Raw genomic sequence first — 27,997 nt, forward strand, 5'->3', positions numbered from 1 at the left:
ATGATAAGATTGATACAAATGATTTGAGACAAAAGAAGTTTAAATGCAATAAGATGGATAACGCAGAAGAAGAATTGTAATTGGGCATCTTTTACAAACATTAGTGAATTTATGGAAGTAAATGAATTTATAATAGCAATCAACATTTAGGCAAGTCAATAGAATTAAAGGCAATTACTTACTATACAAAACGAGAGTCTTCAAAGTATAAGAAGATTTGAAGAAGGTATTATCATTGAAACAAGACTAAATTTTGTTTAATATCTAAAATATTTCTAATCTATAGCAACATAAATCTCATCACAATATATGATAGAGGAAATTAAAACAAAATTGAACAAAATAAAAAAATGAAAACCAAATTTTATTGAGAGAAAGAAACTAAAGTCATACTTAATTGAATGTCCAAATAGCCTCCATTAGTCCTATTTATACTTTGTCCAACTATCTTGAAACTTTCTAAAATATTCATACTAGTAAGCATCAATTATATAACTACCCTAAGTCTTTTTAGAATGTTCTATGGTAGATCCCACATAGACCACAAACTTAACTCTAATTCTAAAACTTCTAGAAATATTTCAAAAATGACTCCAACTACCTAATTCTATGCATCAATAATACAAATATCTTATTTATGCCCCATTATAATTAATCTTCTTCTACTAATATAGAATGTCTTTATTTTACTTTTGATGGTATCTTTAAATTATTTCTTAAGAATAAATGAGGTTCTCTATATGTTTCTACATTGCACCAGAGATAGAATAACCCTTTCAAAGGATTTTGTACTAAATTTGCAAATGTCCATTCTACAATGAAGATAGCAATGTTTTAGAATGCTATCTGCTTCATATTCTTATTGGTCATCAATCACAACTAATGGTGGTGGTAGTTGATGTCGATCTAAGAGACACCTTACTTTAGTATGAAATTGTTTGAGTTACAAAATATGAAATATCAAATGGATCCAAATATATGGTAGAAGCTTGAGGGAGCATGTATTATTAGAAATCATTACAAAAATACAAAAAGGTCTTAGCCATTGAGGTGATAGCTTACAAACTTGAGTTGATGTAACAAGTAAAAAATTGGCATTGGAAAATAGTACCTAGTCACTCTTTCAAAAAGTCTTGTATTGCCAATAGTTATCCGCATACTGCTTCTTTTAATTCTGTGTGATGAAGAAGCGATGCCATGCTTTTTGCAAGACTGTTGTAAGCCATTATATAAAATCCTTCATTGTTGAATTGTTGGTATTAATGTAACGATGGAGAATTACTGGTATAATTTGATGTTGCTCAATGTTAAAGAAGAATAATAAATGATAGATATTTTTTTGAATTTTATCATTGTAAATAAATTCCAAAGGTATTAAATATTCATCCTAATAATTATGATAAATTACTATAAATTCTTGTAGCATATCTTCAAAGATTCTATTTATACATTCTATTTATCCATCTATTTGAAGATAAAAGGCTATTAATATGGCAAGTCATATACCTAATAGCTTAAGTAAAGCTTGTCCAAAACTCCTCATGAAATGCGGATCTTAATCTGCAATAATGACATGAGATAATCCATGGTGATGTAAGACAATGTTGAAAAAGATCCATATAAGTATTTAGGCATCAATATTGGAGTGCATCATAGCTAAGTGAAGTTGCTTTGAGAGTCAATCTACAAAGACAAAAATTGGGATGTAAATATGAGGTGTTTGTATCAAACACATAATGAGGTCTATAGTCACCTACTTCCAATGTGTCATAGGTAGTAAAATTGGCTGCAATAGCCTAAAAAATGCTATGTTGCATGCTTTGTTACATTGGCATGACTCGCAAGAGTATACAAAAGCTTAAACATCACAATTTAAACCTATTCAAAACCATATCTTTTAAATCCATTTTAGAGTCTTTTTATGCTCTAAATGTTTAGATATTAGAATATTGTATTCTTCTTAAAGTATGCACATTTAGAAAATATCATCATCAAGTTCATAAATTTACTTCTTAAAATAGAATAAGCCATCACTGAGATAATAATCTAGATACTACACATTATCTACCTTCAATCAATTGGTAACCATCTTGAAATAAGTATTTTAATACATGGCTTCTTTTTATTCTATTCTTTTTATTATGTTTGAAATGATACTACTATTAGTAGCAAATTTTGCCTTGTCTTTCAATTTGGGCTTCAAATTTGGTCTTTTTATTAAGGTATCTAGCACAACATGTTGTCACCCTTGATTATACTCAAATTAAATATTACTCTTCAATATTTAATTTGATAGAGGCCTTCAACTTATAGTATATATAATTTTATATTTTTTAGATATAAATTATGTACCAGGGATCGATGGTCTGTTCAAGCAGTCATTGCCTTCCTCAACATATAGTATTATCAAACCTTTGTAGCTTGTACAATTTCTAGTTATTCTTGATCATGTACAAAGTAATTGTACTATGTTGTTCTTAGCTTGTATAATTCATATGCTATATGTTGAAGGCCTCTAGCAAAGTCTTGTTGAAAGACCGCACCAATAGCAAAGTTTGAAGCATCAATGTCAAGTGTATAAAGAAAGTTGGATTCATATGATTACAGTATTGGAGCAGTAATGAGTGCCTCCTTTAACTTATTAAAATTTAATTTAACTTATTAAAATTAACTCTAATTTCTATTCAAATAAAATACCTTTCTTTAATAGACTTATGAATGAAGCAACAATGTATGAAAATCACTAAACAAAACAATGATAATATGCAACAAGGCTTAAGAATGAACAGACTTCATAAGCATGCTTCGAGGTTGGCTATTCTTCTACTCCTTTCACTGTATCTTATTCCAAATACATGCCTTTGGAAGACACTAAATGCTCCAAAAAAGTCACTACGGACTTTTAGAGTTCATATTTTGATTGTTTATAATAGAAGCGACTATCTCATAGCCAATACAACACTTTTTATAGATGTTGTTCATGCTCTACAGGGATTTTAGTAAAGACTAGGATATCATTGATGAAGACAATTACATACTTATCCAAAAGGTCTTGAAATAATTTGTTCATGTGACATATAAAAGCAATTGGAATATTGGTGAGGCCAAAAGATAAAATAAGCCATTCAAAATATCCATAGCATATACAAAATGCTATCTTTTTTACATCCTCTTTTGAAATAGGTATCTACCAATAGCCACTTTGAAGGTCCAATTTGCTAAAGATGGTTACATCTTGAAGTTGGTTAAAAAGATCATCTATGCATGAAAGTGGATATACATTCTTAACAATCTATTTATTGAAGTCTTGATAGTCAATGTAAAGCCAAAGTCTACCATTTTTTTTGGATGCAAAGAATACAAGTGCTCTCTATGGCGACATACTTTTTTACAAATTGGCTTATTTTGCTCGTTTAATTGTCTTTTCTACTAATAAAGCAAGATTTGAAACCATCACATATACCAATTGTTTATGCTATATTTGCTTCTTTATAAAGATCATTCTTACAAGTAAGCCTTTAATTGTAGATTATTTTGCTACCATACTTGATGTGAAAGTATCAAGAGTCACCTTGTATTTATCATCTTTTAAAGAGATTGTCCTTGCTAGCCAATCAACTTTCTTATCTTTCACTTTTAGCTATATCATATTAAAGATGACATCATATTTAAGCCTTGTTACCTTAAATCTTTTCATGAAGGCGTAGGTATTATTCAACTTCAAGGTTTCTTTTTCACATCTTTCATTCAATATGTTCTCTTATTCATTTGCGAGGTATATACTTCTTCCTTTGATCATCTTGATTTTAATCTAAAGTTAGTTAGCAATTCCAATCAAGATGTATTTTTTTGTAGAACTACAATCCACAAGTACTTAACATGGTTGTCTTCTTAGTCAACATGATAAATATACTAGTCAATCCTTCTGATAGTTATTTGAGGCCATGTCATTTGTCTCTAAGAGATAACAACTATTTCCAATATTGACCCTTGATGCCTTTATTGAAGAGCCCCATTTTGTTATTCTATTTCTTTATAGACTTAATAAACCTCAAGATTGTGAATCTATCTTGATTTATTGGTGCCTAAATTTTGACATTTTGGACAATCTTTGATTTGATGGCTTGGCTCCTAATAATAAAAATATAATTCCTTTTGCTCCAATATTTGTTGTCTTTGTGGTATTAGTGGACTTTGCAGGGCATTAATCTCCATCAACATTGGTTATTATGCCATAGTATTTGATAGTGGCATAAGACTCCATACTATAGGTCGTACTCCATGATTTTTGAAGTCTACAATATCAACCTTCTGTACAATCCTAACTACCTCCTCAAATATTTTTAGATCCCTTAATTCTACCTCTTGCTAAACCACATGTTTTAATCTTCATACAAATCAATCCATTATCTCTACTTTTAAAACATTGTCAATTTGGAGATATAAGAACTTAAATCAAGAGATATAATCTTACACTGACTTAGATTGTATAAGATTAGTCAATTAATTACATACTAACTTCTTTGCATTGATGGGCCAAAATTGAATCCTATGCTCAATGTCAAATTCTTCATAGTTACAAAATCTACCTTAAGCTCCATAATTTTGAGTTTAATGTTTCTACTAAATGATTGTTGCATCTCTAAAATAGTTGGCTATATATATAATTTCTTTGATGGTATTTATTCTAGATAGTTGGAAGTATTGTCGCATATTCAAGAGCCATTGGAATTCATCTTCTTGCCTTGAAGTCTTAAAATATCTATTGAGCTTGTTCAATTTCTACTTAACAAATTTCAACTTCTTTGTTCTAGAGGCTTCTATTTGCCATTGCAAAATAGCTATCTATACTAAGAGGTATTGTATTTGAGCCTCCATTTGAGATGGTTCTTCTATATCTCTTATATTGCAATTTTCTTAAAAGACTTTGCTATCATAATGTCTTTTCTTTTTTCAGCTAACTTCTTAAAAGTAGCTCATGGTAGCTCCAAAATAGTATTTGGTTTGACCACAATAATTAACCTCCAATTAAATAATCGCTATCTATACACTACTAAAGAACAAACTAACATTCACTTTGATATTAATGAAACATGATTGAATTATCTTTAATTTCTAAAATCCTTTTAATCTACAACAACATAAATCCCATTACAACATATGACTAAGCAAACCAAAATAAAACTAAAAAATAAAATAAAATAAAATAAAATAAAATGTAAATAAAACTTTATTGAGAAGAAAGAACTAAAGCCATACTTGAATAAATATTCAAATAACCTTGGCTATTCATATTTAAATTTTATCCAACTATATTAGAACTTTTTAAAATATTCCTTTTAATGGGCTCAAAATAGATAAGCATCTTTTTAAAAAGTTTCAAAGATTGGAGCCACTTAGATAATTGTCTTAAGATCTTTTAGAATATTTTATAGTAGATTCTACATACATAACCAACCTAGCTCTAATTCTAGAATTTTTAAAAAATGGCTTCAATTACCTATCTCTATGCATCAAAATACAAATATCTTATCCATGTCCTATTATAGTCATGTTAATCTTACATGAAATATTAACCATAGATGAAGCTAATATTAAGGCCAATAATACAAGAAAATAAGATAATCTTATACCATAAGTTTGATACATAATTTTACAAGGAATTTGTTCATTAATCACTCAAAACAAACTTGAGTCTAATGTCATTGCATTGTCCTTCATCTGTATTTCTATTGTATAATAAAATAACTTGGAAAACTAAAGACTAATACCACACTCAATAAGACATGAAGAAAAGATAGAATAGGCAATAAAGATGATACATACTAGAGCAAGGATTGAAAAAAATATAAAAAATCCTTTGCTATCTATCCAAATTAATGAAACAATGGAGCAATTGAACTTTCCAAAAGACATTGATAATCGACCAAATATTGACTTCAATAGAGATAATGAATCTCGATAAATCTTAGAACTTAACTAAGCATGGCTATTCTTCAAATTCTTGCAATACCTCATGAGATGAGATTTAAAGTAGTAAATTTGATCAAAGAAAACCTTCCACTATGAAGAGACATCTAAAAAAACTTTAAGACAAGTAAGCACGGATCTTTTAGTATGTTAATTACTAATTTTTAGAAAATGGCTTAAAAATCAAGGAATACCAAATAAGTTTTCTAGTTTGCTACTATTACCTCGATTATTTACACAAATAATAACAAGGAGGAATTAATTCATGAGAGCCTAAAAAAATCATAGGTTCTAATATCTCAATCAATATTGTGGTATATTATACTTCATCAAGAGCACCTCACATATCAAATAATATAAAATTTCTTCTATATTAATCCTAGAATGAAAGTTACAAATATGTTGCAAAATGTGCAAGGTCTCAATGACCCCATGAAGATGGATATTGTAAAAAATTATTTGAACACTTTTATTTCTTGGGTAGATTTCATATGTTTTTAAAAATATAAAATTTGCAAGCTCAAGCTTACTACATTATATATGAGAATATGGTTGGGAGCAAGCTTCTATGGCATTGATGTCTCAATAGCCTATAACATTGCATCAAATATGGATGTTGTAAAAACAAAAAAGTAAGCCTATGGATCTTATTCCAATATTATACCTTTATTTGCTCCAGCCACCACTCTTATTTAAGACCAGTTCATTGGTTGATCTTGATGGGCACAAAGAGAAGCAACCTTATGGTGCTCAATGTATATGCCTCTTCTACACTCTTTGAGAGATATGAACTTTAGTTATAATTCATTTTTAAATTGTCTTATGGTTTAAAATGGGTTTTAGTTAGAGATTAAAACTTTGTTGAAAGTCATTGTGACAAATCAAATATAAATAAAAAGTTGATATCTAATGATGAAAGACAAACTTTTTCAAGGCACTCTATAACTTTGGATGTTGAAGTTTGTTAGTGTAAATTTCATCCTTCAATTCAAATTACAAGATGGCATCAATTAAGAGTTGTTTGTAATTGGTGGTATGAAGTGAAAGAAGCAAGTAGCAATAACAAAAGAAGACCAAACTTAAAACAAATAAAATAAACAAAATCAAGCAATTACACAATCCAAAACTTAGTCACAATATGTTCATTGAATTTTTACACAATAAAAAGTAAAAAATAAAAATTTATTTTAAAAAAGATGATTTTTTTAACTTTCCAACAGTATAAGAAACATATAAATCCGAGTTACTTTGAATAAGTTATGAAGGTTTAAAAATAATAAGTAAATAAATAAAAAGTTAAGTGAAAATATTTTACTTCAAAGATAACTTGTTTATAGATCAAGGGTTTGAGCCTCACCAAGGCTCACATGTAGTATATATAGGTCTCTAAAAGAAGCTACGAGGCCTTAGTCTTATCCTCCTAACTACCTTTAAGATTCTACAACTTATAAGGGACTTATGCACTTTCTTTCTTACAAAGACTGCACTAGCTATTGGTCTTAATATTTTCTACTAATAGATCCAATATTTTTGTATTTTTGACATCACTATGGTATTCAAAAATATCCAATAAGCCTAGGAACTTGGGGTGGCCTTCAATTCTTACTCCATTTCTTTATAATGGCTCTCAAAATAGTAAAAATTATTTTTACTAAAGTCTTAAAAATTATTCTAAATTTATTAAATAAATTCAAAATAAAATTTAAATAAATTCTAAAAATTTCTAAAATAAATTTATAATAATAAAATCAATTTAAGACTATATTTTTTATCTTTATTATTTTTTATAGTAATAAAATTAATTTAAATCTATTATAAATTCTACTTTGTATATAAATAAATAAAAATACATGAGGTTCTTTTTCATGCTTTTTCTAACTACTAACATTTATAATTTTTTCAAATAATACATATAAATATAATGCCAATATAAATATTGATCTTTATAAATAATCCTTAATAATCAATTATAAGTAAAAATACTAAACCAACTAAGATAATTGCCTCCAAGACTTACTAAAATTATATTTTTACAACTAACATTCTAATTTTTTATTAGTTTAAAGATTTCTACGCTATTCACCATATATTATGATGTTAAGTATTCTAAATGCATCTTTTTGTCCTAAAACAACTAGTGAGTTGATTTGATGTCTCACAAAAATATATTTTTAATCTCAAATACCATGTGTTATTGTTGAGATAGTTAGAAGCAGTAGAAAAGGTGATCCATGCCCAAACTTAATCAAAGGTATTCATAGGTTGTCCTTGGCCAATCAAAAATAAGTATGGAATTTCAAATTTGTAGAGACAATATTCACTTAGATCACCATTTAATTTGGTAGCAAGTCAAAATTCAAGCAAAGATGCAAAAATCTTTGATCTATATCATGAATAGATATTATTTATAATTGATCAAGGTGTAAGAAAAATTTAGACAAATATTGGCAATTCACTCAAATTTAAACTTTTTTGACAAGATGCAACAATGTATTAAATTTTAGAAATAATACTATGTACTCATAGCATCTTGCTGACATGTAGAGGAAGAACAATTATGTAGTGACTTATTTGTGGCAGCTGCGGTATTACAAACACAAACTAGTGATATTGTAATTCAAACAAAGCTTTAATATTAAAACAAAGCGATTTCCTACATCTTTATTAAAGAAATTAAAAGATGTAAAAAATTAGGAAATCAATGAGCAATAACTTAGGAACAGATTAAAATGGAAGCAATTTGGTGACTTGGTTTTCAATTTCTTTTTTTAGGTTCTACAAGGACAAATTGGCTGCTTTCTATTTCACCATGTTAGTGAACAAAAATGGTCAAATCTATCAGAGTTAGTTGGTAATTTTGACCATCTATGTAGAGTTCATTCTAAAATTATATACAACAAGAGAGCCATCTTTTGTAGTAAAAAATGCAGGCATATAGATCCTATAAAGACTATTATCTAAAACCACAAAGGTAATATAGACAACATTGTAACATCCATTGAAATTGGTAGAGCTTATTCATGTTCTACATGAGATGCATCTAGATATAGCATCTAAAATAGATAAAGTAATATTAGAGTTTTATCTTATATTTTGAGTACCTCCAAATGGTACAAGTTAGCCTAATATTTGACAGTTTATCTCCTAGAATCACTATATGATTAATAACTTTGCTACATAAAGATGGACCAAGATAATAACTAATAAATTGGAGACCAATATGTCTACTTAATATTGGATATAAGATCTATGCTAAGGCCTTGTAATTAAATTTACAACCATTCTTATTAGAAATTATAAGCTTAGATCAACCAGCCTTCATTTCCATAAAGTACATATTGAACAATTTATTGCTATCTAAAAAAACTATTACATGGATAAAACAATCTAGGTAGCCATTGTTATTTCTTAAGCTTGATTTCTCTAAAGCCTCTAAAGCATATGATATAATGGATTGGAAATTTTTATTTTAGGTGATGGAAGCTTTTTGCTCATCTATTGAATTTATTCATATAGTAGGACTACTATTTTGTTATGCTAGGGCATATGTTAAAGTCAATATCTCACCATTCTCTCCATTTTAATTCAAAGAAAAGTACATCAAGGGTGTCTATTTGTGTCATATTTATTTTTCATTGTAATGGAAGTTTTTAATGCAATGATATGCAAAGCAAGCAAGGAAGGAAGGATCCAAGGCATCTAATTATCTAAGGATCACAAACAATAAATAATAGTATAATATTTGGATAATACATCATTTACTTTACAAAGAGAATAAAAAGCTACATATAATCTTATATTCCTACTTGAATTCTTTTGCTTGGCTATATGACTTAACATTAATTGGGCCAAATTATATGGCTATTGAAAAGCACTTAACAACTTGCCAAGACCATCATGGACTAATCATTTGAAGATAATATAGAGGAGGGATTATGACACAATGAGCAAATTACTTGGTTCTCCATTTAAACTCTCATTGAAATCTGAAGATGTGGACAAGTTTTTAAAAAGTGCATGTAAAGAAGAAACTCATCTATTAGTGTATAATACAAATTAATGCAACATGAAGAGGAGTAGTGGTTAATAGTATATTACTATCCTCATTATTCTTTTTTATGTCTCTGTAGGAAAGAACAAAGAGAAGGGTAACCAAGGTCAAGGTAACCTTAAGAACATACCTTGTTTTAGGTACCATTGAACAATCTAGATCAAAAGTATGGCTACAATGTTGCTAATCTACAATCAAAAGGGGCATTAATCTTATTCATCTTGAAGATACCATGATGAATAATGGTCAAATGTGTGGTTAAGGCATTAGAATTGGGTCAATCGAACCTCAAATTAATATTAAGATTCAGATTAGGTTACTCTCAACCGTATGCAAGAGTGAGATGATCACGTGGCCTTAATTACTTCGCTCTACCAGCATACCAAAGTAATCGTGGATCGGCTGCATGGAATCGCACCACGCAGCATGGAAAAACCTTCTTCCTAAACTTACTTTCATACCTCCAACAAACATCTACAAACTCTTGTGCTGTAGCCTGTGGCACTGCCCAACAATCACCTTGATCGGCCTTGGGTTTTCTAGAATTCGGGCATCGCATCTCTACTATTCTGGAATGCGTACGTACAAAGATGTGTGGAATGGGAGCAGGTTTATAACAATTCCGGAAGCTGAATTAAAATTTGGCTTGGCACCAAGGGAGGTAGGAGCATGGGAAGCTGCGTGTCGGATAATGGAAGGAGCCTGGAACAGTTTGCTGCGATTTAGAGGGATGAGTTTTCCAACGGGTGACTGGGTAGGCATATGTAGGGCGGATGATGATCCGCTTCCGCATTCTGTGTTTCAGATTTCAGCAACATGCAACCCAGCCAGGGACGCTACACAGACATGGCTGCCCACCTCGGTGAATTTACATCAGGTGATAGAGAATACACGCTGCCTAGTTCTAGTCTCAGCCTCGTTGCGAGACATCCCACACAAGGTACGCGTGGATCAAGTTAAACATGGACAGCAGAAAATTAGTATTCTATTGTTCTACGGGAGGATTGATCGTCTCTAGTGGGATCCAGGCAGGTTCAAATGGCGAGATGGCCAACCACTGTTGGGTTACTCAACGCAGTTGGGAAGACAACTTCTGCAATAGAAGAATAGGGTGCCGGATGCTGTGACGTTAAAATTGGCAGGCGTACTACCAAGCGCGTATAAATTGAGATGGTTGAATGTGTGGGACAACCAGCGTACACTGAAGGAAGCTGGCCTCCTATGGTTAGTCTGGCATTGTCCGGTGGCCGTCAATTTTTGGAGAGGCAGAACAAATGCGGCCGTCGACAAATGCTGCCAAGTGTGCCTCATTGGTTCTATCGAAACAGTGATGCACAGATTCTGGGAGTGCTCTTCAGCCACCAGAGCTTGGGAGTGGAGGGGAAAATATTTAGAGAAATTTACTGATCGTGATACGCCAAGGGTGCTTACGCACAGGGGGAGAAGGGGAGGGAGAGTTCCCACGGACAGGTTGAGTCGAATAGGACTGAGAAGGGTCATAGGGAGTAGTCGCACAAACAACGCATCTCACACACATAGAAGTGTAGGTAGAAGGGACACATCACTTACCCGACTAATCTAACATGGAAACAAGGGATCTTCTCGCACATAATACCTCACTATTTTAGAAAGGTGAGTCGTTCATGGTTGCTACCACGTGGTATCATTGTGTGGACTGTGGATCGAGAGAAATGATGCTGCTTTTAATGGTCGTCATTGGCATCAAAAGAAAATGTTCAACACGATGTGGTTAAGGTTGGTTGATTATGGGAGGATCGCTTAGGCGATAACGAAGGAAAAGAGCCGTAAAACATCTAACCAAGCTCCAATGCAACTGGAAAGATTTCGTCTTCAATGGTGTATAAACAAAGTTATGGCGACATGGGCTGCGGATCCCCCCTAATGGAAATTAGTAAGCCCAAATTTGGTCTAATAAGTAGGGATTAGTTGTATGCGGTCCCAGTGATGGCCGGACCTGGCCAGCACACTTGTACTCTTATTTTTAACAGCAGTAAACAATCACTTTACTTGTGTCAGAAGAGGAAAAAAAATAAATAAATAAAAAAAAAACCCCACTAACATCCCTTGTCGAGACGCACGCACGGTGACTGGACCGGTGACCGGAGACCGGCACGGGCGACGAGGAGCGTCCTGCCAGCTGGGAAGCACCCTCCCTCCCTCACTGGGAGTGAGCGAGGCAATCAGTGAGTGAACAAGCCAGGGAGGGGAAGCTTCGTGTGATGAAAACCTAATCCAGGGAGGGAGTGCGTCGGGGGGGGGGGGGGGGGGGGGGTAGTGAGTGTTTCCCTGCACCAATTGTGCGTGCATGGACAGAGTCAGGAACAGCTCCAATCGCGATTTTATAACGGGAAACCCAACTGTGTTGCGACGTGTGTTTGCCGTCTGTTTGTTTGTTGCCTACTGAACAACTCCGTTGCCTCCTCTTGGTCCTCTCTGCTCTTTCCCTATCCCGCTTCTCTTCTTCTACTCTGCTCACTGTTTAATATTTTTTTCTCGTTTATGAGTTAGTTGACGAGCTTATCATGTCGTGTTCTTATTCTTTGTTGTTTTTAATTTTTTATGGTTTTGATGGTTTGTGAGTATTGGAGGGTGATTGTTTCTTTGCGGTTTTAGTTTCTTTTTGTGGTTTTGTTGAGGTTGAGAGTGTTTTGGAGTTAGGGTAGGGGTTTGGCAAAGGGAAATTGTGGCGATGGATGATCAGCCGCAGTCGAAGCGGAGGAGGAGGCCGAGTGTGAGACTGGGAGAAATCGGCTATGCGGCGCCCTACGATGCGTCGTCGTTGTGGGTGGAAGCGCCTAGGCAACGGAGGAAGCAAGTCGGAGCGGGGAAGTCGCCATCGGCGGAGGTGTTGAGTATAGGAAAGGGGAATAGTGGTAAGAAGGCACCGCGAACTCGGCCCCTCGAGCAGGTGGCGGGGGACAAAGTGGTGATGGAGGAGGAGTGGGAGGTGATTGAACCCATTGCAGCGTCTGAAGATGAGCAGAGGTTTGTGACAGCGGTGCAAAAATTGGTAAATGCTGCAGGTCCGGGTGGTAGTAGCACGCCCGTGAAGGAACAGCAGGCGAAGCGGCACACTGGCGTCTTAAGGAAAGTGAATAATAAAGTGCGCGGTAAGGGGCCTGGAGGACCCCGTCTGGGATGGAGATCGAGCGGTAAGCACGAAGGTATTAGGTCCAAACCTCCGCTTGGCGCCGATTCGCCGGAAAGCAGAGGAGACGAAGAGGACGACGACGAGGTGGATAAGGAAATTCTTCCTTTACAGGCGGACGATGAAGCTCCATTTTTGGCTGAAACATCTTCAGATTCCGATGAACCTCTAGGAAGTGGTTTGAAAGTAGAAGAGGATATGCCAGCTGATGATTCGGAGAATGGCGCCTCCGCAGGTAGCGAGGATGGCGACGCTGGCGCTAATCCCAATAATCATGGCGACGAAATACAGGGTGCGATTGAGGATGGTCCAGGGCAAGCAAATGGAAAAGGGTTTAGTAAAATGAAACAACGTGAGGGAGAACGAAGATCAGGAAGGCAGGCTGCAAGTAGGGACGTGGAAATTAGGGATAGTGAGAATCGGGATATGGCGAGTGCAGATATTGTAGGTAGAGACAAGGGCGTTTCGAGTAGAGAAATCGCGGGAGAACCTAGCGGGCGCTTCCAGGCTGCTGCAGCGGTAGCAGATGGAACGACCACTATCACTCCCAGTTCCAGCCAGAGAGGTTTGCTGTCTGCAGGGGTCAGTGGATGGTTACAAGACCTTGGATTGGGAAAGTACTCAGAATTGTTTGAACTCAACGAAGTTGATACTGAAGTACTTCCACTTCTAACCATGGATGATCTACGAGAAATGGGAGTGGACGCCGTTGGTGCCCGACGCAAGATGTTCACAGCTATTCAAGAACTGGGACAGATTCGTGGAATTTAATGCACCCCAAAAGGCAGCAGGTTGATTCTTTCAAGGTCTTCTAGGTTCGGTCGAGGTTAAGCAGCAGGACATTTACACTTGTCGTGATTAAGTGTATCATTTATCTTAGGTTCCCTTTGATTTTGTACATTCTGATCAATTAATATAAGTACACGTTGCCATGCACCCTCAAAAAGCTTTTGAAACCTGGAAGTAGAAGTCACATGCTCTCTTCACTGATTAGCCTAGACCAGAAAGTTGCTTTGTCAGTTGATTTTCAACCCCCTAATGTTCAAACCTACAGTAAACTTTTTCCATCAGTGTCTGCTTAACTAGTTTGATAAGCCCAACCCGAAAGCTTGCAGAATGATTAGGTTGAGAGACTCTCGTTACAGCAAAAGTTACGATCATGGCCGATTGTAATGGTACTGCTCTGCCGAGAATTTAGTTCACGAATCGGCATTTTAACCGGATCTCACCAGACTGAACTGTCAGGACATCGAGCTTGCTTAGATCAACCATTGCATCCGCAAAGTTTGAGCTGAACTTTTGCCAGTTGGTGTTCATGTAAACCTGCTCCTGCGTGTGCGAGTCCGCCACCATGCTCATGTCGGAGGTGAGCAAACCGATTTTGTGGATGAGATTTTTGTAATACTGGGTGTCAAATCTGCGTGGGGTGATTACCTCCAGGTTGACCCACTTCGTCAGGTTTGCCGAAGGGCATTTCTTCTTCAAGATGGATGCAAAAAGAGGTGGTAGAGATGGATCGACCTTTGATTGATCACCACTGAAATTGTGGATTCGGACGTCGAAGGCAAACCAGGAGGCTCTGCCGATGGTATGAGCACCTACAAAACGAAATCTGAATTGTCATGAATTGATTTAAACTCTTGATAGGAATGATTTTGGTATACGGTGTTGCAACTGCAGATCATTGATGTTTATATGTGCGAGGAAAGATCACTAGACTCGATACCTGTTAGAGTGACCATTTGAGCAGCGTTGAATCCTTTCTTCTGGAAAGCCTGCAGTAGATCTGATACTTTCTTATCTGGGGCTAGTATGTTTTTTGGGACCTCAGTAGAATTCGACACCAATCCGTCTCTGCGCCCAGCTAGGACCCGCCAATCGCAGCCTCCTGTCTACACAAACGATTCAAGCTCCATCAAGTCTTGTACATTGTGAAATTCAATGATGTTAACGGATACACTGTTATCTTAGATGGACTACTCTTGACAACTTAGAGTGTATCATACCAGTATGACAACGTCGCGAACAGCGAACTGCAAGACATCTGCGCATGATACAACTCCAGGACAGGCTTTCTCCACTTCTTCCTTCGCAGCATCTATTGCTTCGAAGCCATGCATGGGAGCGTTGATGGGATGCGATTTCTCTGAATCGGGACCCTCCAGGAGCAATGATGCGTCGCAACCCTGATCCGAAGACACGGCATGGGCACAACGCCCGCTCAACAATCAGTGATCAACCTGACCTGGTTGGGTAATCATGAAAAATTGCATAAATTACATCTATATCGTCGAGGAGACACTTACACGAACGAAACAGTCATGATATGCCATCCGAAGGACACCAGGCGCAATCGTGCTGTTCTTCAGGTAAGATTCGTATATTGGATTACAGACAATGTTTTCAACTTCTGGACAATTATGCTCGAAGAAGTCATAATGTAGATCAGCACCATCTTCAGTATTTACTGGGATCGTACTCATTACGCCCAATATCATCAAGGATAGAGCTGTCGAGGTACTTGGTCGGAACAGCCATCTCAACCGTATGATAACAGTCAAAAGTTACCTAGAATGCTTATTTTTTCATTGGAACAGTATGTGGTTGTTGATTGAAAATCTAACAGAGGGGACTCCACTGCATAGTAGATCGGCATTCGGAAAGGCTACCCCGTTTCTGCGAGCCTCTTGAGTCCGTCAATGAGGTCCAAGCCGACCATAACTGTGAAGAAGAATCTGAGGTATGTTGCAATCGCACGATCCAATTTATATATTCAAATTTCAATCTTGGTAGAACTAGAGAAGCAGGAGGTAAATCGTACAACAGCCACGTGATCACTGAGCTTGCTGGTGATGGCCACTTGACACACAACTGTTTTGCAGGAGTTTGACATTTGGTCAAAAGTAATCTTCATCAATCAGGGTTCCTGAATTTATAGATTCAATGGATCCAATGTTTGCACACAATGCCTCCAGCATGGTTGCCAGTAATTCAAGGACGTTCACACCTGGTTTGTGTTCTGACAAGGAACTTTGATGCTTCATTTGTTTTTGGCTCTCAGCCCGTTGTGAACGTTCTGTGGTTGTGTTCTTACAACGCTCCGTGACTTGCTTTGCAACATATTTCAATACTGTTTTCACTTTGATGTCCGTCTCGTTTGGTGGACATGAGATTTTCATGGAAAGTGCCGTAGCTAAATTTTGACGCAAGCTGGGAACTGTGTAGTGGACAGTACTCCAACTGGGACCACCTTCAATCACCTATGATTGATTGCACACATGACTTTCAATCGAACCCACCAACACAGAACAGCTTAGACGAGAAGTTTCCTTTCTAGAACCTTACGACAACCGCAAGCGGCGCATCGAGTGCGTAGCAGAGTCAGTGAAGGGCAATATGCTTCTATACTCCAATCTTTTGCTGCAGTTCAAGTGTACACTATAGAAGAAAATTAGAGGAATAGACGTGTATTCTTTGCTGATGCAGCCAAAATCTCTATTTGACATTCGAACTTTCACACAATCAAAGCTGCCCACCACAGACAAGATACACGGCGGTGTTGAGTTTTGCTTACTTCTATTAAAGAAAATTATTCCAACAAGAGGGCACTGCGTTCAGATCGCGATGAATCAACAAAGCAGCTAGTGCAAACTTACGATTTTCCGCTCAAAAGACAATCACCAAATGCCTGTTGTCCCGCGACTCAGATTCACAACAGCAGCAGGTGTGTCTGTGAAATAATATTTTGTAAAGTCGACCATGAAAAGTTTCATTGCTTTATTGATTAGAAAGCCTGCAAGTCTCTGACTGGGTAATTGCAGCGACCTACAGGTCACATGCCATCGTCATTCCAGAGTTAACAGAATATCCTGCAGTGACTCAAAGCAATCTCCTAGCCCCGATCGAGACAAGCCCATCAGCCGGAGCTTTGTTCAGGAACCTCACAATGTCGCACTGGACAAAATATATGTATCTTAGAATATCGAAAGAGAGATCCACAAGACGCAGCTAGCACTAGGAGTTGGGATTAGCTTTGTCAGAAACCGGACCAAATCTGCAGACAAATATCTGTGGAGTTGAGAGGGGGCTCCGCGGAGAACAAGGAATTCAGGATCCAAGGTGGGTCGGATATACCTGGCTGCTCCGGCGGCGCCATTCCCTGGAATAGCAATACGTCCAGCTCTGCATGATTTCCTCATCTCGTGCGTTGCTACTCGCATTAGATCCTGGCAGAACTCATCGATCTGATTCTTTGGTTGGTTCCGAAGCGAGTTCATTTCCCTGCACATCATCTCGTCAATGTCGCCGCCAGGAACTTTGCCGTTGGTCTAGACTGCACTCCTGGCTCCGATTTCGTCTGCAGCGTCACCGCGAACACCGTAGCTGCAAATTCGGCATGAAATGCGACGTTATCAGCCGTCACACATCTTCCGGGGGCTTGATATTCTGGTCGGAGAATTCCTCCTCTTGTTGCAATTTGGCCACCAGAATGTCGCAACAGTGACATCCGAACTCATCGTCGAGGACTTCGCGCTTACGTCGAGCTTACCTTTTAGTCCGTAACGGACAAACAGCTTAGCTTTATAAGTCGTGTTGATGCCATGGTCTGTGTCAGGATTGAAAAGCAGGCATCTCCTCTCTTCTGGGTGCGCGCTGACTACCATGTGGTCATGGCCGTGAATCCAGCCAAGTTCACAAGCACGTCTTGCGGATTAACGCGTCTTCGTTAAATAATTTTCTTAACGATTGCTATGATTGATCATTCTACAGGGATATTGAACACCTAGTTGTGCTCCCAGTTCTTTTTTCTCATGCTGGGATATAATTCGTTTTCTATTTAGTTTTTGCGAATCGTTTCGACAACGTGGATGAAGCGAGGAACAACTTCCCGGATCTTTATTACCAAAGAGCTGAATTCACAGCACTACTCAGAGTGAGCAGTGCGAGACAAGGCACTCCCCCCAGGATACATCAACTACATGAACAAAAGTCCTCTGCAGTGCAAATGTTGTGGGGAAATACGTAAAACAATATTCAGTTAGTGCTAATGGACAAACACTCTGCAATGAACAGGTACGCGATTACACTACCCGTTAATAAATTCGAATAAACCTCCTTATACCTGGCAATTGTGAGGCTTCAAGCGAAAGAACGTAGGGTTCAGTAACATTGTTTATATGAATAATTCAACATTAACACGGTTAGATTATGAATATGACTAAGGTTCTAAGTGAAGGCATCGTCCATGAAATACATACATACAGCGAAAGTGATAGTTAATGTCACCAGACGAACTATACTACAAATTTTGTCAAAAACCAGGAAAGTAATGGAGCACAAGTGGGAAGCATCAGCTAGACAAGCCGAGATCTGATCAGGCCTTTCCTACGAAGTGGTCCTTGCTTTAGATCATGCCAGGAAAGCGGCCCACGAGGGTCACGAGGGGCAACTGTGCAACTGCTTCGCACCGTCCCAATGAAACAACACCCAACGGCGACGCTAAAGGTTTATATCCTGCAAGCTTGGGCGCTTTCGGAGCTTTAAAGAGCTTCTTAATGTTTTCGACTACCACCGCAGCTTGATTAAGCGCTAGATACCCTTGCTTGATCTCCTGCAATACGCTCGTGTCCATTGCATCAGTTCGGATACAACCCATCAAAACCCAATTCAGTAACTACAGATTAACATGGAATGCTTTGCTTACTTTGGTGTTGGTAATGTCACCGACTGCAAAAACATTGGGAACTCCTTCCAATCGCATGTTGGTGTCGACCTTCAAGCGGTCATTTTCGTCGAGCAGGTGGGCAAGATCCGTTTCCTTCAACCACTACGATCCGACGCGCTTTCCAATGCACACGAAGTGTGCATCGGCCTTGATATGCGTCCCCGTTCTTCGTCACATAATCGGGTCCTGTCAGGTTTTCAACCTCTATTCTGCAACCATCTCGCCAATCACTCAATTCAGCAGTTTATCCCTCATGAGCCCTAAACCTGAAGTCATTTTACATCAGCATAATAAGCTGCAAGCAAGATGCCCCTGTACCTGTCGTTCAAAATCAATTCCACTTTCTCAGACTTCAACCACTTGTGCGTCTTTTCCGACGCTTTGTTGCCAAGGAACTCCAGGACGCGCTCACCAGAATGCACCAACGTTACCTGAATCACAGGGAAACTACCTGTCAGTATGTTTTGAGAACAGACCGATGCAATGTCTAAGAACTACAAGTGCTCCACTTCGACTGGGTTTGCAATAGGCTTACCTTCTTGTCTGGAAAGTCGGTTACAATCTCGCCAACAAACTCAATACCCACTGGTCCACCTCCGATGACGAGAACGGATTCTTTTTCTCTGCGAAATTGTAGCATCAGAAAACTGCATTGCATCATGAAGCCTAACTCACTGAAGTATAATTTGACAGTGAATGAGATTTACATACACGCTTGGTCAAGCGACTGATCACTCACCATCTTCGTAAAACTTGATGCGCTCTGCTTCAGTGCTAGGTCCGGTGTAGGTGCTACCGGTAGTGATGACAAGGAAATCGAATGGAACACGCTCACCGGAATCAGTAATAACCTCCGGTTGTGTTGACGAGGAATTCGAATGGATCACACTTCGGGCTGCGCTCTGCACAACGCGAGCTGCCTTCAAGTATTCCGAATGCTTCACAACCGGCCGCTCAGCAACTGTAGGTTCCACAGTACATCTGATTCGCGCACATGGAATCTCAAAGTACTCTTTTCTGCGCCATGTTATATTAGAAAAGCACAATGTGAGGAGATGCTCTTTAATTGTTTATCTTCCATGGCTGTCAAAATAAAAACAGGTAGATAATGAAGTGGCTGTGGCAAACATTGTTGTACGCGGAGTTTTCCAGCCTCTGTTATGTGTTTCGGTTTTTCGAAACAGGTAGAATTAATAGATTATAAGAATCTTACGGGTCGATGAGCGTAACATGAGCCTCTTGATCAAGTTATTTTGCCTGGCAGGAGTTGGCATCACAATGCGATGCTAGGCGCGTTGAACAGTTGGCCTTGCTCTACCCAAATTGTAGATTCAATCTGGCGAGTTCGTGAATGGTGTTTACGAGACGAATTAAGCGGATGCCGAGCATGGCCTACGCCAGCTTTCGAAGAAGCTTCCGATGATTGCAATACTTTAGCTTGGCCGATGGGCACGGAATCTCACCATAGCCTTCGGGGAAAAAGGGTTGGTGGTGCAGCACCCCGGAACTTCTAGTACGAGTACCGAATTAGTATCTAGCCAGATGGTTTCGAAAAGGATTCAAGCGAAATAGGTCGGATCCAGTGAGATGTTGAGGCCATGAACCGATGGATCTGAAGACTGCCGTCGTTCCTTGAAGAAATAGTGCATGTGGACAGAGTTGTGGAGGCCGCACTAAACCGGCCCTGCATACGAAGTTGCGAAGGGGCCTGTTACACTGACCACGATGGTCACTCGCCAGTTTCATCTCATGCAGCTTTCATATTATACTGAGAAAAAGGCCCAGAAATTCTAGAAGAATTTCGTAAGCTTTGGGACACTGAATCTCCCTCCAACTCGCTAGCTGCTCAGGTCAACGTATTCTATGGTTGCACATCACCCATGTTATTAATACTTCGGCTGTTCTACTGGGTTGACCTTCATGAACAGTAGGCACATCTGAATGTAAGGAAGATTTCACCCCTATGGGACTTTTCATTCGCTGCAGTCAAAACATCCACAACAATTAATATCTTGCGAGACGCATGGTAACACTGAGTCATCATCGTTGGAAATCTCACAACTGCCAGAAGTTACCTCCCTAGTGTAGGATCCTACACTTGAAATGGGTTTTTTCTAATTCTAAGACCATGTCCATATGAAATAAGATTTTGATCCAACTTCATGGCCTTCATGTCTGGACCTCCTTTAATTGTAGAAGAGCATCAAGTCAAATTGTCTGTCTTTGAACTGAAATTACTTGAGATAACCTCCTCCAACGTTGTGTTAGAACTGATGCTAGCGAAAGTGTTAATAATGAGTCTGGATGACTAAGTTTATTCCTTGTTCTCCTAAAATCAGTGGAAATTCAAGTTTTGCTCCAGTTGGGTTAGTCTTTAAGTAATCGCACAGACTCTGAAATGGAATGGAAAAATCTTTCACTTGGTTGACTGCATTCTATCTTAAACTAAGTCCGGGCAAGTAACGTGACCAGTTTAAGTGTGAATTTGAAAAACGTGAAGGTTTTACTTTCTCCAAAAAATACAGAAATCGACCTCCATACGCATAAATCAAAATTGCAAGAAAAGACCGGGGATACAACCTGAGCAGCTTGCTTAAGGGTAGCTTTGCGCTTCTTGGCCTCCTCCACAATGCTTAGCTTAATACCCTTGCCGCGGGGAAGGGTGATCCAAGGCTTAGTGCCCTGCCCAATAGTGTACACATTACCCATACGTGTGGCAAACTGGTTTCCGGTGGCGTCTGTCACATGGATGATATCAAAACTACCTTTGTGCTTCTCACGATGGTGGATAACACCAATACGCCCTCTGTTTCGCCCGCCGGTCACCATAACAATGTTGCCAACGTCGAATTTAATAAACTCAACGACCTTCCCTGTCTCAAGGTTGATCTTCACTGTGTCGTTAGCCTTGATAAGAGGGTCTGGGTATCTATCATGAGGCAGATTGATTAGATCAGCGTGTCGGACTGTACAATTTATGCTCAATTGCACCATACTATTCAACAGGAATCAAATTGATGAACAATGAAATGATGAGGATACTAGTCAGAGAAACAACAGCGATCCATTGACTTCTAGTGATTGTGAGGCCCTACCTGATGGTGCGACCATCGAAGGTGGTGATGTGGGGAACACCCTTGTCTCCAAACTGAGCAGACCTCACTTTGCACAGCTTGTACTGTGCTCAAACAATCGATGAAGAGTTCGTTAAAAATGCAGAAAATATCTCTGCCACTTCAAAACAAGCAAATACTACACATGTGACAGGGAAAATTACGAGTTTCAAGAGATCATTGTGAGACCCAAAGTAACTACTTTCACATGTCGAAATCATTGAAGAGAACATCAAAGAAAGAATGTTACCTTAGCTTCCTCAGCACTGATGTGATGAAGGGTGAAACGACCCTTGTTGTCGTACAATAGACGAAAATTCTCGTTGGTCTTGGCAATGGAGATGACATCTGCATTGCAAACATAAATACGAACATTAAGTGGTGCCAAACCAAATCATTAAATAGATGTAAGAAAAAGGATCCATAGGCAGAACATGCGTCAAATTCATGCGCGTCTTACGCAAAGCACTAATCATCTTTACGATTACAACATGTAGAGAATTAGAAAGACATTGCACAGTGCAAGTGACTGTATGCAAGATAACGTACCCATGAAACCTGCAGGGTAGCACTTGTCAGTGCGGACCTTGCCATCAATGGAGATGAGGCGCTGCATAACGATGGCAACTACTTCGCGGTAGGTCAAAGCATACTTCAGCCTGTTCCTCAGCATAACTACCAACGGCAGACATTCTCGCTCCTTGTGAGGTCCCGGAGAGGGCTTAGGTGCCTAAAGTAGAATAAGTCAAAAAAGTAACGTCAAATCGCTGTTCACCAAATGCAACGAAACTACGCCACCTAAACTCAATCCTATTCCGAGGAGGAAAAAAAAAGGGGGGGGGTAAAACATTGGGAATCATCAAAGAGCATTATGCAGAGTTGAACTAAAACTTCAGTAGATTGAACTAATGATCCATCTTACTCCTCATTCAAACCTTCTTTTAATTACTGAAAAGACTACGAGTGTGGTCTAATCCACACAATCCGTAAAGTTTTTTTTTTTATTATTGCAGACACTTCGAAAACTAAGGGGGCAGCTCCAGGAACCCTGTGCGTTCCTATTACAGATCAACGAAGCCAGAAACACCAATTCAGGTCAAAGTAAAAGAACTCACAAAGGCGCCACCCAATTTGTCGAGCATCCAATGCTTGGGCGCATTGAGCCTCTTCAAATGCTTCTTCAAACCACGAGCCTGAAGAAAAAAATAACAAAAAAAACAAAAACAACGTAAAAAAATAAAAAAAAGAAAAAAATCAGCGCACATTTCAAAAATATGCTACGAAACCAACCTCAAAACCCTCAAAACCCTAATCTACCCCTCACCTCAGCTTCGAACTCTCACCAGAGAAAAAGTGGATGAGACATCACACAAGAAGCCAGAAAGAGGCTCATAGGAAATCGGATCGAGCAAACAGTGAAGGGCAGGAGGTAGCACAAGAGTACCATGATGAGTGTGTGACGAGCTGGGGCTTCGAAGCAGCGGAGTGGCAGAGCACGAGCTGGCTGCACCGCAACAACACCGCAACGGAGAGACCTCTCTTTGCGCTTCTGGTCTCCCTCCGACTGCTCCTCGACCCCATATTTCATTCATCCTAAGTGCCACATCCTTCTCATTTTATCATCCATTTGTACTCTGTTCGTTTCTTCTCGGTCCTCAGCGTCGAACTCACTAACTGTGGAAGGCTGTTTGTCCTCGACCAACGGAATAATAATCCTTAGTTGGGCAATTTTTTTACAAAGAATTTGGAACCATTGTAAATATGGTATAACTAGAGTTTTGTTGAAATTTATCATGGTAAGTTACAAATTGGGTGTGAAGTTTATATTTATAGGTTTTTGTTTTATTAAAGATGGGAAAAAGATTATTCTTTTTTTGCTCTAGGTTTTAGATTCTATAATTGAGTTTGATTTGAAATTTTTTGTATGTATGTGTGGGTCTAAAAATTGCATTTTACATATGATTATGAATAAACATTCAAATCAATATCTAAGATTAATTTATAAAAAAATGAAAAACATCGTGAAAAAAAGTATGCTAAATGTTTATAATATTGTGCAAATTCAAGTCATAGCACAATTTTATAAACATTTAGCATACTTTTTTGAAACGAATCTATTTACTTCCCGGATTGTGCCCAACCAACAACCGCCCTTGAGCGAAGGCGAAGCTCCCAGTCAAGCTAGTGGGTCGCGCAGTTCTGCGCACGGAATTCCATCTGCTTCAATCCACCATTGGAACCATGAGAGGAATCCCACGGTTTCTAGACGCGCAGATGTACGCACGGTATTTGTCCATCGTCCAGCTATTGGAACTTAGGGGGGCTTGCATTTACGGTTGCTTGGCGCGCAGTTGTACGCACAGTTCCTATCTCCCTCCCTCCCCAAGCTTAAACCCTGTCACGCTCTCGGCGGATTCCATTGCGGCAAGCTTCGCCAATCCATCTCGGTCGCTTTTCCGCATGAATTTGCGTTGATGTGGAAGGGAGGATTGGCTCTACAAGAGCTGCAGTTTTTATATTAACACTTGGGTTTGCTTTAGAAACTTCTCGCTCTGAGCATTGGTGGTTTTTGCGGATAATTCTGGGTGTTGGAATTGGAGCAAGCAGCGGAGCTGTGGTTTGGACACCATGGACGTCGCTTCTGCGAGCCGAGTGGTGTCCAGCGCTGGTGGCGTTGCGGACGGTATGAGAGGGTTTCGGCGATGTACTCCATTGGGTGAGGACCTCGTAATGTTGGTGAGATTGGCCGACACTCGGAATTGGCTTCGGTGTGAGCAGTTGGTTGAGAACAGGAAACGGATTGTAGCGCAGAGTGTTGGAAGCGTGAGAAGGAATAGGAGAGCTGTGTGGAACGGGATATCGGACTGCGAGAAGAAGCTGTGGATGGGTTCGTCTGGGTTAGGAACACAAGTTGAAACCCAGCTGCCAAGGACGCGGTTCGAGAGGGCGCGCAGAGTTAGGGATCAGAAACCCCTGCGGGTTCCCATGGCCTCATTCTCGCTAGGGTCGCCTAATCAAGGTGATGAATGGGAATCCAAGCTCAGAAGTGAAAGTGAAGAAGTGGAAACCAATTTAAGAAACGCAATGACCGAAGAGCAAGTGAACAAATGTTTAGATGGGGTTCCCGTGTACACTGTGAGCAATTCGGCGAATGAATTCGTGGTTGTTTCGGAAATGAACTCTCCGGAATCGTATGGCATTATCTGCTTCCGTGAGACTGACGCTGAAGCGTTTCTTTCGCAGGTATTTGCAAGTGTCTGTAGGTCATTGAGATGGTTTTACCATAAAGTGCATCTGTAATGCGATATTCTTATGAGGATTACCTCTTTTGATTGCCAACGAGAATGCTAGTCATAATAAATAAGCTTAAGATCTTGAAATGTATGTCGTAATTCCTGTGAATTTAAAAGTGAATGTTGTTCGTTCCTTTCACAAATTGTACACTGAAGCATAAGCTTGGAGAAACAGCTTAGTATGAATTATACACCTTGTCTCTTTGCGGCAAATGAATCAGGTTAACGTTTCCTCCTTTTTGTGTAGATACGGAGTCGTGATCCTTCCGCAGGTAGTGATGTTAGAGTCACAGCTATACCACTCGGTAAGGTGGGCATTTTAGTCGATTACTTTAATTCTGTACGTTGAGCCTCAGTGCATGAGTTTCATCCTTTCCAAAGCATTAATTCTTTGAAATTTGCATGGATGTGCGTGGAGTGAACTTCATTCTCTCATTCTCTCGCTTTCGCTCTCGCTCTCTTTCTCTCGATATAAATAAGTAAAAAATAATTGCAAACTCCTATTTTTTATTGTTGATAAATTTGTATTCGAAGGTCTGAATGAAACTCCTATGTTACCCGCAGGTTTTACAGCTTAGCAGTAAAGAGGGAGAAACATTTCGATTCGTTCCAGATCCTAATCAAATTAGGAATGCATACGAGGTATTTGACTTTCTTTTTGCTATTGCCGAGTCATATGTGATATGTAAAGTCTAAGAAGCTTCAACAACGCTTTTTGGTTGCTCTCTGGTCTCAAGCAGTTAGTAATTAGGAGAACAGAATTCACTTGAATGATAACAGCTTCGGACACCAGAGGTAATTAGTTTGTATATGTAGTAGTTCTATTTGCTGTTGAGATTTAATTTTTCCTCGACTTTTGAAGCCGAAGATGAAATTATGGGCCACAAAAAATCGTACTCGATAGTACTTGGATCATACTTTCATTCACACAAATACAAGCTGGTTCAGGGTTATCACCATCGTTCACTTGTTAATATTTTGAATCTAGGTTAAAGCAAGGGCTGGGGAACTTAGCAAGGCCTTTGAAGGAGTACCGGTTTTCCAGGTACATCAGCAAGTAAATCTGCGTCCTTCTCAGAACCGTCTTGCTTTGAGTACAGTTTTGGCCATTAAATTCGAGCTTTGTTTATTTGTTTGCAATTCGTAGGTATTACTATCTTGAAATTGGAACGACTTGTATCACTACTAAGTCACGATAATGGTTAACGTTATCGGCAGTCTGAGAGCCTCACCTTAAACAGCATCAACCGACGGCTGTTGCCTATTTTCTTCTCTAAGGTGAGCATTCCGGCATTCCAAGTACAGGTCTTTAACCAACTACATACAATGATTTACCAAACATAGTGTGCCCTCTTCTGATTTGAGGAATAAGGTCGTTCGAAACCCCCGTCAGCTCGAAGTGCTTACAGGCTGCCGCTAGGCGGCCCCAATGTATGGATAAGCAGTATTGGTTAAGATCATGTGTTTTTCCTTCTGATGACCTTCAAGAAGTCGAATACATTTTAACATCGGTATTCTGGTCTTTCAATAGTCTATTGTAGTTCTAGTTGTGAAATCTCTTAGCATTTTTAAAGGGACTGAACCATCCATGTGCATCGTTTCTTGTTGACAGGAGGATTTGGAAACTGCTCTTCAAACAGCTTTCGAGGAACAGAAGAGGGTGGATCCAGCATTAGAGTTCAAACCAAATATTCAGGTGTGTGTTACTTTCAATTGTCTCTTTTGTTAGTAATCACCTCGGTATTTTGTACGTGTAGATTGACTGGGGCAGTTTTATCCCTCATTCGTTCATGTGTCATTCACAGCACCTCTTTCTCAAGGCTCAGTATCTGCTGCTTGCTGTTTTGAGTTATCTGTTGCACAAAAAATCTCTTTTACTTTGAAAACCTTCTGTGGTTTGATTATTTTTGCTTGTGTCTGGCAGGTGGACAGCCTTGAAGATATCTTGGACATGATGGAGGTATGTTTATATTGCTGTTACATCTTTGTATTAGTCTTCAGATGCTTATTATTGTTATTACTCTGTTAGCCTCATTGAGACTTACTGTTGAATGTTAGTAACAATCAGATGTATGATTGAGAGTTCACTGTTAACTCCTTTATTAGTTGAAATTGTGTTCAAAACTCTGCTTTTCCAAACGGTGTGTTTATAAATTCTGTTTTGTTTCAACTACTGCAGGGCAGTGAAGAAGAGACACAGCGTGCCGAAATTGTTTTTATACCAGCAGGAATGGATGTTTTTAAATATTTAACCCAATTTGAAGGCGCAATTGCCAGATGAATCAAGGCCTGTTACTAAATTTTGTCACGTTAAAGGCTCTTGGTCTTCAGGTCAAATCAATGAAACTACAAACTAATGAAAAGTGTACAGAAAATAGGTGAATTATTCTAGTATTTTCTGATGTTATTTCTACGTGGGAATCAACAAAATAAAAGAGGACGTTTCAAGGTTAAAAGAATCTACTTACGATGACAAATCTTTTATCCAAAATAAGTTTTAGCCATGAATAAGCATAGCTATTCTATAAATGGTTGGATGTTGTCTAATTTTGATATCACTGTCATTCATTTATTTTTGTTGTAGAACTTATCAATGGTGTAGAAAATATTATAACTCTTAATTGCAATTTATAATGTCATAGTTTCATAATAATATCATAAATTCATTGTTTAATA

General features: G+C 38.5%; 5 protein-coding genes and 1 pseudogene across 11 annotated transcripts; 3 read left to right on the forward strand and 3 right to left on the reverse strand.

Moving 5' to 3' along the window:
* Window positions 1–12,307: 12,307 nt before the first annotated feature.
* Window positions 12,308–14,136, forward strand: LOC112293399 (uncharacterized). Its single transcript, XM_024542729.3, has one exon. The coding sequence runs from the start codon at window positions 12,732–12,734 to the stop codon at window positions 13,959–13,961; it is 1,230 nt and encodes a 409-aa protein (XP_024398497.1). The 5' UTR covers window positions 12,308–12,731; the 3' UTR covers window positions 13,962–14,136.
* A 140-nt stretch (window positions 14,137–14,276) lies between these two features.
* LOC112293401 (uncharacterized) lies at window positions 14,277–17,943 on the forward strand. 4 transcript variants are annotated; one of them, XR_012219221.2, is made up of 5 exons: window positions 14,277–14,778; window positions 15,002–15,559; window positions 15,817–15,930; window positions 16,073–16,200; window positions 16,416–17,943. XR_012219221.2 is itself a non-coding variant. In XM_073539596.2 (4 exons), the coding sequence occupies exons 2-4, from the start codon at window positions 15,395–15,397 to the stop codon at window positions 16,118–16,120; spliced, it is 327 nt and encodes a 108-aa protein (XP_073395697.1). In that variant the 5' UTR covers window positions 14,277–14,778; window positions 15,002–15,394; the 3' UTR covers window positions 16,121–17,943. The 4 variants fall into 4 exon arrangements, 2 of the variants coding, with proteins under 2 accessions (XP_073395697.1, XP_073395698.1); XR_012219222.2 differs by having other exon boundaries at window positions 15,839–15,930; XM_073539596.2 differs by having other exon boundaries at window positions 16,073–17,943.
* On the reverse strand, window positions 14,385–15,310 carry LOC112293028 (peroxidase 5). The gene is made up of 3 exons (XM_024542059.1): window positions 15,197–15,310; window positions 14,917–15,082; window positions 14,385–14,788 (listed from the first exon to the last, which is right to left on the reverse strand). The coding sequence occupies exons 1-3, from the start codon at window positions 15,308–15,310 to the stop codon at window positions 14,385–14,387; spliced, it is 684 nt and encodes a 227-aa protein (XP_024397827.1).
* A 116-nt stretch (window positions 17,944–18,059) lies between the features above and the next one.
* On the reverse strand, window positions 18,060–20,304 carry LOC112293027 (uncharacterized; annotated as a pseudogene). The gene is made up of 7 exons (XR_016497849.1): window positions 20,278–20,304; window positions 20,129–20,151; window positions 19,655–19,932; window positions 19,451–19,536; window positions 19,234–19,346; window positions 18,895–19,124; window positions 18,060–18,801 (listed from the first exon to the last, which is right to left on the reverse strand). The product of XR_016497849.1 is annotated as an uncharacterized LOC112293027 (transcript).
* A 351-nt stretch (window positions 20,305–20,655) lies between these two features.
* On the reverse strand, window positions 20,656–23,558 carry LOC112293400 (small ribosomal subunit protein eS4x). Of its 2 annotated transcripts, XM_024542732.3 has the most exons (7): window positions 23,473–23,558; window positions 23,144–23,221; window positions 22,578–22,758; window positions 22,279–22,376; window positions 22,011–22,093; window positions 21,496–21,844; window positions 20,656–20,895 (listed from the first exon to the last, which is right to left on the reverse strand). In XM_024542732.3, exons 1-7 carry the CDS (start codon window positions 23,473–23,475, stop codon window positions 20,767–20,769), a joined length of 921 nt encoding a protein of 306 aa, XP_024398500.3. In that variant the 5' UTR covers window positions 23,476–23,558; the 3' UTR covers window positions 20,656–20,766. The 2 variants fall into 2 exon arrangements, with proteins under 2 accessions (XP_024398500.3, XP_024398499.3); XM_024542731.3 differs by having other exon boundaries at window positions 20,656–21,844.
* Window positions 23,559–24,459: 901 nt separating this feature from the next.
* Window positions 24,460–27,780, forward strand: LOC112293169 (protein TIC 22, chloroplastic). 2 transcript variants are annotated; one of them, XM_024542323.3, is made up of 8 exons: window positions 24,460–25,271; window positions 25,569–25,631; window positions 25,886–25,963; window positions 26,310–26,378; window positions 26,540–26,599; window positions 26,934–27,017; window positions 27,246–27,281; window positions 27,501–27,780. In XM_024542323.3, the coding sequence occupies exons 1-8, from the start codon at window positions 24,657–24,659 to the stop codon at window positions 27,600–27,602; spliced, it is 1,107 nt and encodes a 368-aa protein (XP_024398091.1). In that variant the 5' UTR covers window positions 24,460–24,656; the 3' UTR covers window positions 27,603–27,780. The 2 variants fall into 2 exon arrangements, with proteins under 2 accessions (XP_024398091.1, XP_024398092.1); XM_024542324.3 differs by having other exon boundaries at window positions 26,310–26,366.
* Window positions 27,781–27,997: the final 217 nt, after the last annotated feature.

Source organism: Physcomitrium patens, chromosome 16, assembly GCF_059467195.1.
Source record: "Physcomitrium patens ecotype Gransden chromosome 16, ASM5946719v1, whole genome shotgun sequence".
In the NCBI taxonomy this organism is placed as follows: Eukaryota; Viridiplantae; Streptophyta; class Bryopsida; order Funariales; family Funariaceae; genus Physcomitrium; species Physcomitrium patens.

Excerpts from the sequence above, each read along its gene's own strand:
- LOC112293399 (XM_024542729.3), top strand. The coding sequence starts at position 12,732 with ATGGATGATCAGCCGCAGTCGAAGCGGAGGAGGAGGCCGAGTGTGAGA.
- LOC112293028 (XM_024542059.1), bottom strand. The coding sequence starts at position 15,310 with ATGCATGGCTTCGAAGCAATAGATGCTGCGAAGGAAGAAGTGGAGAAA. Across the intron at positions 15,083-15,196 it reads TTCGCGACGTTGTCATACTG|ACAGGAGGCTGCGATTGGCG; the intron begins GTATGATACACT and ends TCGTTTGTGTAG. Across the intron at positions 14,789-14,916 it reads TCAAATGGTCACTCTAACAG|GTGCTCATACCATCGGCAGA; the intron begins GTATCGAGTCTA and ends TTCGTTTTGTAG.
- LOC112293401 (XM_073539596.2), top strand. The coding sequence starts at position 15,395 with ATGGGCACAACGCCCGCTCAACAATCAGTGATCAACCTGACCTGGTTG. Across the intron at positions 15,560-15,816 it reads GCAATCGTGCTGTTCTTCAG|AGGGGACTCCACTGCATAGT; the intron begins GTAAGATTCGTA and ends AAAATCTAACAG. Across the intron at positions 15,931-16,072 it reads ACTGTGAAGAAGAATCTGAG|GAGTTTGACATTTGGTCAAA; the intron begins GTATGTTGCAAT and ends ACTGTTTTGCAG.
- LOC112293400 (XM_024542731.3), bottom strand. Across the intron at positions 22,759-23,143 it reads ACAAATTGGGTGGCGCCTTT|GCACCTAAGCCCTCTCCGGG; the intron begins GTGAGTTCTTTT and ends ATTCTACTTTAG. Across the intron at positions 21,845-22,010 it reads TTCGATGGTCGCACCATCAG|ATACCCAGACCCTCTTATCA; the intron begins GTAGGGCCTCAC and ends GCCTCATGATAG.
- LOC112293169 (XM_024542323.3), top strand. The coding sequence starts at position 24,657 with ATGGACGTCGCTTCTGCGAGCCGAGTGGTGTCCAGCGCTGGTGGCGTT. Across the intron at positions 25,272-25,568 it reads CTGAAGCGTTTCTTTCGCAG|ATACGGAGTCGTGATCCTTC; the intron begins GTATTTGCAAGT and ends CTTTTTGTGTAG. Across the intron at positions 25,964-26,309 it reads AAATTAGGAATGCATACGAG|GTTAAAGCAAGGGCTGGGGA; the intron begins GTATTTGACTTT and ends TTTTGAATCTAG.